This window comes from Simochromis diagramma, unplaced genomic scaffold (genome assembly GCF_900408965.1).
Source record: "Simochromis diagramma unplaced genomic scaffold, fSimDia1.1 OVJJ01000306.1, whole genome shotgun sequence".
Classification (NCBI taxonomy): domain Eukaryota; kingdom Metazoa; phylum Chordata; class Actinopteri; order Cichliformes; family Cichlidae; genus Simochromis; species Simochromis diagramma.
This window is the reverse complement of record NW_024386787.1, coordinates 23,507-32,895: the sequence shown is the minus strand read 5'-3', so window position 1 is coordinate 32,895 and position 9,389 is coordinate 23,507. Positions and strand designations below refer to the sequence as shown.

The window sequence follows — 9,389 nt, the reverse complement described above, 5'->3', positions numbered from 1 at the left end:
TCGGATCGGCAAAGCGTGTTTCTTGAATATTATGTTTTTGTTGCTGCAAGCGCTTTTTATGCAGTTTTTGCAAAGCTATATGTGGGAGGAAACTGTGACCTAGGACAAGCTGATGGCATAAGATGTACAAGAAGTACAACTCCTCCCATTTCATATGCAAAAAAAATTATTGCGTCAGCTTACGTGGTTGCAGTGCTACCGGGATTTAAAAATAGTTACGCAAAACGGAGCGTGCCCGCTCTGACCGGTTTTAAAGGGTTAAAGAGAAATAGCCGTCCAACACAGCCATCCCCGAGCAGAACGTATTAGATTACGTAAGTTGTTTTAGGGAGTGTCTGCATAAAGCATGCAAAATTTCACGCAAGGCTCTTTCTGCGTCTCAGAAAAAAATGAAAAGAAAATTTGATAAAAAGTCCATGCAGAGAAAATTTGAAGTGGGTGACAAAGTGTTGACTCTCCTACCCATTCCTGGATCCTCTCTCCAGGCAAAGTTCTGTTCAAGAGAAACTGAGTGACACAGATTATGTTATAGGTACCCCAGACTGTAGGAGAAAGCGTCGTGTGTGTCATGTTAATCTGATGAAGCCTTATTTTGTTCGTGATGTAGGTGTAAACTCTTCCTCATCCCCCACTGCGCTGTCTGCCGTGCCGGTAGTTGTGCCAGCATCCCCGTCTCAGTATAGCCCAGAAAGTGATGGCTTAGCTTTCGTTTGTGCTGAGGGTTGCTCCCGACTCAGAAACTCTGAAATATTGGATAATTTAAAATCCCACCTAAAACATTTAGATGAGGCTGCCCAGAACGATGTGTGTTCTCTCACACTCACTGAAATTTTTTAAAGGTTAAAAGAGGCATCCCTTATCCTAAATCTTGCCAAATGTGACTTTGGTAAGGCCACTGTGACTTATCTAGGGAAGCAGGTGGGTCAGGGACAGGTGCGCCCCCTTCTGGCTAAAATCCAGGCTATTCTAGATTTCCCTGTGCCTCGCACTAGACGTGAACTTCGCTGATTCCTTGGAATGGCCGGCTATTATCGTGGCTTCTGTAAGAATTTTACAGATGTAGTTGCACCTCTCACCAGTCTCACAAGTGTGTCAAAACCATTCGTATGGTCGCCCACATGCCAGAATGCTTTTGAGTCTGCCAAAGCTCTCCTCTGCAGCACACCAGTACTTGCCGCTCCTGTTTTCACACATCTGTTTAAACTCGAGGTGGATGCCAGCGCCGACGGTGCAGGTGCGGTGCTGATGCAGGAGGATAGGCAGGGTGTTGATCACCCAATTGGTTACTTTTCAAAAAAATTCAACTCCCACCAACAGAAATACAGTACCATTGAAAAAGAAGCTCTTTCTCTGTTGCTTGCTCTACAGCATTTCGAGGTCTATGTCGGTTCCAGTTCAGCACCTGTCATTGTTTACACCGATCACAACCCCCTCGTGTTTTTGAGTAGGATGCAAAATTCTAACCAAAGGCTCATGAGATGGTCCCTCTTAGTGCAGGATTTCAATCTGGAGATCCATCACAAAAAAGGGACAGAGAATGTAATGGCAGATGCGCTGTCGCGTGGTTTTCTGAACTCCTAAGTGCCAAACATCTATAGGGGAGATGTTTGGTCTTGGGAAGGGGGGTGTTATGGCCCTGGCCATAATCTGTTTTGGTGGCTGTTTCTTTGTCTGTGCCTTTAAGTCTTTGCAGGTCCCTGAGTGGATGAGCTGATGGCTGCTGATTGGTCCCCTGGTCATGTGGTCTCATTCAAAATCCCTCACCAGCAGTTGTCCCGGGGCAGCCACTGACAGCAGCAGCAGACCTGACCCTGGCCTCCAAAACCTGTAACATTTGTGCCTGTCACTTTTGCGACTTTCTGAGTTCTGTATATAGTGTGTACATTAGTTTTCATTGTAAATAGCACATTGTAAATAGCACTGGAACAGAAGGGGTGAGCTGCCTTATTGTTTTCCCTTGCACTGTTTTCTCCTGTTTATCTCAGTTAGCGAGTTAGGTGTAGCACTTGTCTTTTGTTTGATTTTTGATTTCACATAGGGTTTTAGATAGCACCTCCTCCTGACTTAGCTTGTTTTGTTTGTTATTTTGGCCTTTGTTCAACCCGGAGCTTCATTTTGCAGTGTAGAAAAATAAACCACTGTTCACTAAGAAATTCGTTTTACCTCTGTGTATGGTTTTGGGGACCAGGGCAGGGCAATCTTTTCAAACTTATGTTGCGTTCCTGTACCGCTAGACTGGGGCGTAACAAGGACACTCTTTACATTCAACTCAACACAGGGACACTGAGGCACCATTAGAGAAATAAAATCCAGAATAAAGAGTTTCAGCAAATGTGGTGTTGAATGTGTGGAGGTGGATCAGAGTGTCAGAGGAGACTCTGTAGAAGGACAGAGTGCCAGCAGGACAGTCCACATACACTGCTGCTCTGTTAGAGACAGAGGAGGAGGAGGAGGAGGAGGAGGAGGAGGAGATGGATGTTTCTCTGTTATTCTGCCAGACAGAATGAGGGCCATTATCAGTGCAGTACAGACTCCAGGACTGATCATTCCATCCAAACATACATTCAGCATTGTCTCCTTTCCTTCCGATTCGTCTGTAACTCACTGATATATAAACGTATCCTCTCCACTCGACTTCCCAGTAACAGCGACCAGTCAGACCATTTCTACACAGCAACTGAGGATGAACATCAAATCTGTCTGGATGATCAGGATATGACTGAACCTCCTCCACATGTGTCACCTTCCTGTTGTTGTCAGACAGTTGGAGGTTTGTGTTCACTGTGCTTGTGTCGATTGTGAGTTGACAGGAATCTGATGGAGAGAACAAACACAATCCAGCTGCAGTTATTGATCCATCATCTGTTCATTGATTGACACTTTGATGATGACTCCTGACATCACAGATGTGAATGATGGAGATGGTTGAATGTGTGTTGCTTTGTTTTCATGAATCCCATTAAAAACACACTTACACTTCCGCAGACCTGGTCTCAACCATCGGACTCCAGCAGGCCCCACCCTGAAAGGAGGTGGGGGGGGGGGGGGGTCAGACCAGCACAGTCTCTTTCAGCATCGACACATTGACATTACATGGCTCTCATACACAAACTGCTAGACACTGATAAAGGAACAGTCCAACAGTTTCCCAAATACAATTCAGTCCATACGTGGATTTGAAAACGGTGAAACTGCTGATGATTTGGACTGGTCCTGGATCTGCCAGTACGCCACTGTATTGAATTAAATAGGACCAATTTAAACTGTGACCTTAATTATCTTTATCTTCCTCTCCTGTTTAGCTGGAAATGACGTTTTCTTGTGTTCGTTCTCATTCATGACCTTTAATATTTGTTTCCTAATGTCATGACATGCATACCACACATTAAAGTGTCTAACAAACCTGGTACAGTTCAGCAACAATTAATGCTGATTCTCTTCCTTTTTTAGCTGAGTGAGTAGTAAATGCTAGGAAAGCCGCTTTGCTTCTGTCTAAATTTTGTTAACCCTGACATAGTGTCATGGTCTGACCATCCCTGCTGGGCAACCTGATCGTTTATGTTTGTGTTTATTTTGATGGAGCCGCGCTTCCCCAGAGGCACGTCCACCAACACAGAAGTAGCTCCGTTCTGAGTTTCTGCACACTGCCGATTAATTAACACTCACCAGTTGCCGTGAATTATCCGCCATCAGACCCCGATGTATTTAACGCTGTGACCAGGCGTCAGTCAGCGCTGGATCATTAGACTAAGCTTGTTAGTAGTGTTTTGATCGCGTGCTCTTTCATACTCCCTTTCGGATTGCTTCTCACTAGTGATGGGTCCAGCAACACTGACGCACCGGCGCTTGTATCAAGCTCACAGAGTGAAGCCTGTGTCGGTGCGTGTGTCACTTTAACAAAAAGTCACGTGATCGATACAGCTACTGTGTCGCTCAGTGCCAAAACGCCAAACTGTGTTTAAAAGGTACAGCATCCGCATCTGTCAACAGAATGTGTCGCTACCAAAAAAACCACAAAATTATTCTCGCAAAGCTAAATAAAAATACACATCTCTCCATAACAAAATGGAGCTCGAAAGAAAAAGAAATGTTTCTGCTGTGTGTGATCATTTTGATCTTTTAACTGCAAATAGTTTGTCTGTCTTTGTTTCTGTGTAATCTATCAGAATAGGAAAAACAGCAATCGGACTTGCAGTGTAAATTATTTATTTCACTTTATGCAGGTTAAATGTCGCAACTGTTCTGCATTTCTTACACAAACAAAAGCGCCTCCTCAGTGTTTAGGCATTACAGAGCCAAACGTGAAAATGAGGCGACAAACACACCGAGAATGAACACAAGTAGGCCTATATTGACACTGAACAGCTTTATCATCATTTTTTGGACCAGGCAGTCCTGAATTTTATTATAAAGGACTGTCAACCCCTTAGTATTGTGGATCAGAGGATCAGAGGATCCTTTAACGTACTGGGGGAATAGGGAGACATCTTATCAGAATCTTTTTCACCTGGCTTTACAGTTTTTGTGTACCCCAGCTTCATCTGTGCCTGTGAGTTTTCCAAAGCTGGGGAAATGGTTTCAAAAAAACAAAAGACAAAAACGCAATAGACTGAATGCAAAAACATTGGATAAACTTATTTTTCTGAATAGAAATTTATAATAAACTCTGAGTCAATTACATTTAAATGGGTAATATTATATTCAAAATACTTTCATTTAATTTTGACTTAATGCAATTCACAGTATATTTTAAAGATTTCTACAATACTTGCAATGTAAAACATATAAAATGATTCCATGGAAAGTACAATACCTTACAGTGTACACAAGTATAAAAGTATAATATAACTAGGTCATTGAATCAGTGTCTGTTGTGAGTCTCAAGTAAGTTGCCTGCAATGATATTTAAGGTCCAGTAGGTGTCAGTATGGAGCAAAACAGCAACACTGTTTTGACACAGTATCGATACAGTTTGGGGAATGTGCCGAAACGCTTCACGAGGCCTCATCTACCGATCACTACTTCTCACTCTTTTTGTCTGGGTGAATTGACCACGGGGAGCCATGGCCGAAGGATTTCACACTGGACTGTTATTATTTCCCACTGTAAATAAATTCACTGTCTCATTGCAAAAGGAGATCTGCGTTCGAGTCTGCTACTTCCACACACCACGACCCATAGTCTGACAAAATCTACATTTAATGCCAAATCCACAATAAATTATGTCTCGTACATATTTTCTCTCTTACTGATATCAAACAAGAGAATAATAACTAAACATTTATTTTAACATGGCCCAGTAAAACTTTTTTGCTATCGTTACATTTGCATGAAAGACTAAGGACGTGAGTGAAGGACACAGGAAATGTTTCTAGCTCTTCCTCCTCTATCAGACATTCTCTCCATACCTGAGAGTGTCCAGTCTCCAGCCTGGATCCTTCAGTCCAGCCGACAGCAGCTTCATTCCGGAGTCTCCTGGATGATTGTAACTCAGGTCCAGCTCTCTCAGATGAGAGGGGTTGGAGCTCAGAGCTGAAGCCAGATAGGTACACCCTTCCCCTGTGATCATACAGCCTGACAGACTGCAGACACACAAAACAACCATCCATCTGTCAACAATCATTTTCTGTTTGTCACATATAACAACAGTTAACTACTTCAGTCCAATCAAAATCATTTAACTTTATTCATAAGTAACACCTTAAGATGTTAGAGACTAACCCACAATCAGACAATCCAATGTGAGCAGGTTTTGGTGATGGTGGGAAGAAAGAAATTAATCTTACAGAAAAATACTGCCAATGAAAATAGGCTCCAGGAAGCTCAGCAAAGCCCTGACTCTGTTTTTTTTCCCAGACATGAATAGCTAGCCATTTCTTTTATGAATAAAGCTGCTATAAAAGTTATAATTTTCTTCTTAAACATGCAATATAAATTAAAAAAAAGTCCTAGATCTCTAAACTGACCACAACATGAAATAATTCTTTTGACGGATAAACAAAAATGTGAATATGAAAAATCTTTTGTTTATATTTCCACCCAATTCCACCCAAAATTAAATAAAAGATTATTTGACAAAATCTATACAGGTGATCACAGAAAAGTCTGAATCCTGACCTGAGAGTTTCCAGTTTACAGTGTGGACCTTTCACTGAAACTGAGAGAAGATTCACTTTTGAATCATGCAGATCATTGTTACTTAGGTCCAGCCCTCTCAAATTAGAGTATTGGGAGTTGAGGACTGAGAATAGAGCTTCACAGCTTCTCTCTAAGGAGTTACAGTGGTCCAGTCTGAAAAATAAAAGATAAACAATTAAACTAACTCAACTTTTGTTAAGGTGCGGTGAGGAGTTACAAAATTCAGTAACATTCAGTAAGTCCTGATTTTTTTTTCTTTGGAAATTTCCTAGTAAGATGTGAACACAACAGACAAATTACTGCAAAGCAAAATATTACTTTATCTGACCTCAGAGTATTCAGTTTACAGTTGAGACTCTTCAGTCCAATAGACAAAATCTTCACTCCTGAATAATGCAGTTTATTGTTACCCAGGTCCAATTCTTTAAAACTAGAAGACTGGGAGCTGAGAATTGAAGACAGAGTGTCATAGCTTCTCTCTGAGAGGTTGCAAATATTCAATCTGAAAAAACAAAACAAAACACAAACATCAAAACAAATATTGGTGTCAAACTATAATCAAGTTATAGTGAAGACCTACTACTAATAGCAATATTCAATTTTGATCTATTTTTTATGTTTCTTTTTAAGAATCGTTATTATTGTGTGTTAATGTTAGAAAAAAAAAAGACTGTTTACTTTATTATGGACATGCATTTAAGAAACAACAACAATTAGATACAAATGAACTTTATTAGCCAAATCCTTTAATTAGTTGATTTTCTAAACGAATGAAAAGAAATTAAGACAAGATCTGACCTGAGCGTTTCCAGTCTACAATGTGGACTCTCCAATGCAGTAGAAAAAATCTTAAATCCTGAATCCTCCAGGCTGTTAATACTCAGGTCCAGCTCTCTCAGAGTGGAGTACTGGGATCTCAGAACTGAGGACACACCTGCACATCCTGTCTCTGAGAGGTTAGGAACACTAAGCCTGAAACAACAAATGCAGTTTGTAATGAAATGAAATCTCTTTATACCTTTATGCACTGAACATATACAAGAAAAATACATATTTATGTACGCAATACAATTCATAGTTAACACAATAATCAAATCAAATCTTGTATATTTGCTTCCCCAGATGACAACTTTAGCACATTTGGTATTTGTTCAATAAAACCACAATTGCATTTTATATATTTAAATGGAAACCAGTTTGGGGCTGAGAGATTTGGTCAAATATACTTTATCTGAGGCAATGTTTGAACATATATCTCTCAAAAACTAATGACATGAAAGCATGTATTTAGTGAAATTAATTTTTGCTATGATCTAAAGAATCTGATTCTGTTCGTGTGGGCGTAAGGTTTTCAGTGAGAGGAACATTCTGTGGTCTCTTCTTAGATCCATTAGCACTGAGCATGGCTGTTATAGATTGCAGCTTTCTCCCATATAATCTTTTAATACTGCTCTGTCTCTGGCCATGGTGCGGCTGTTCTCATATTGTTCCCCTGCCACTGAGAGTGCACCTTGGATGGTTCTTGTATGGCCTCTCTTGCATACTTCTTCAAGTGGTACAGGCTGTGAGTGTTTGTCTGGCAGTTCCCCAAGGCCTCAGGTATGAACAGCTTGCTGTACTTCTTAGACACCTTATTAGTTGAACCTTTCTGCAACTCTAATAGTTTGCTAACTTGCCTCTGTTCGACACAAATTCATATACTGAGCAGCAGATATACCACTGACTAGATGTTCTTTGTTGTGGTAAATGTATCATTTACAAATACCGCCATGGGACCTTGAGCCACATTGCTATAAATACCCTACACTCATTAGGTGGTACTCAATTGAAATGGAAAACAACCAAAAATGTGTTGAGTCAAATTGCTTCAAGTCAAACGTTGTAGATACTAGTGGGAAAGGGATATTATTATAGCAAAAATGTCTTGATGCACGTTCAGTTATCCACGGTAAGTAAATCCCCAAGCGCTGATTCTGTTCATGTGGATGTAGCATTGGCAGTGGGAGAAACGTTTAATCATTCATCCAAGTGACTTCTTCAGTCTCAGCTGACTGCAGGTTTCCTCCACTCTTATAAACAGTACATTTACATAATGACTGAAATTAGCACCATTAATGAACAATGGATTTGTGAGGTCTGTTCCTTGATCCTTAATATGCAATTTGTCATAACCATTGATCAACAACCACTGATCAAAGACCACTGATCACTGATTATGACCATTGATCAATGGCCATGAGTACCATTCACAGAGAGTTAGAGAATGGCTGCAATCACAGCATTGTAGGATGGTGACAGATAGGCCCGTTCCTCGATACAGAGATGGTCTTTCCCTTTTCATGTAAATTGCCTCCCTGACTCCCCGCTCAAACCAGCGTTCCTCTCTGTCCAGGATGTGTGGATGGTGAGAGTCAGAGTCATTGATTTAATTAGGGTTAGGTGTAATTTTTTTTGGTTACTTTTACATTTTCCTGTTTTTCTTTAACTGGTTTATATATTTTAGTTAATCAGTTTATCTGTTTGCAACCAGGTTTAAACTGTCTTTTATTAAAAGGTGGTAAAATATCAAAGTTGAAATCCATGTAAAAATGTAAAATTATAATGGTTAAAATATTTTGAAATTCCTTTTGCTGTTTTAAACTTATGGAACAATTTGTTTCATATGTTTAAAAGACCATCTATTGATCATTTTTACAAATATGCTGTTTTAATGTTTAAAGACTTAAAGTCTTTAAAAGACTTAAAGTCTTTAAACAATAACGACTTAAAGTCTTTAAACAATAAAACAGCACCTTTGTGTGCACCTTTCAGCAGCACATTTTAGCAGCATGGTGGTGCTGTGATTAACACTGTTGCTTCACAACAACAAAGTCCTTAGTTCATTTCCACCACCACCTCAGAAATGGTGGAATCCCTGGGTGCAAAGACCCTGGTTGGTTTACATGTTCTCCCCATGTTTGAATGGGTTCTCTCCCAGTACTTCGGCTTCCTTCCAGAGTCCAAAGATATGCAGTTAGTGGGAATAGGTTCATTAATATTTCTAAATCGCCCAAAGGTGAGAATGTAAGTGTGTATGTGACAGACTGTCGACTTGTCCAGAGTGTACCCTGCCTTTTGTCTTCTGCCTTTTGGTAGCTGGGATAGGCTCCAGGTTATTGTGCTTGGTTCTAGGAATTTAAGAACCAAGCACAATAACCTCAGTTTTATCTACATTTAGAAGCAACGAGTTAAAGGTCAGAATAAAAATTTTA

The 9,389-nt window shown here is 40.3% G+C and overlaps 1 protein-coding gene across 1 annotated transcript; it reads right to left on the bottom strand.

Annotated features, from left to right (window-relative positions):
• Positions 1 to 461: 461 nt before the first annotated feature.
• LOC120728265 (stonustoxin subunit beta-like) lies at positions 462 to 2,806 on the bottom strand (the record flags this gene model as incomplete). The annotated part of the gene is made up of 1 exon (XM_040023065.1): positions 462 to 2,806. A coding segment is annotated over one exon (537 nt), but the record flags the coding sequence as incomplete, so codon positions are not given.
• Positions 2,807 to 9,389: the final 6,583 nt, after the last annotated feature.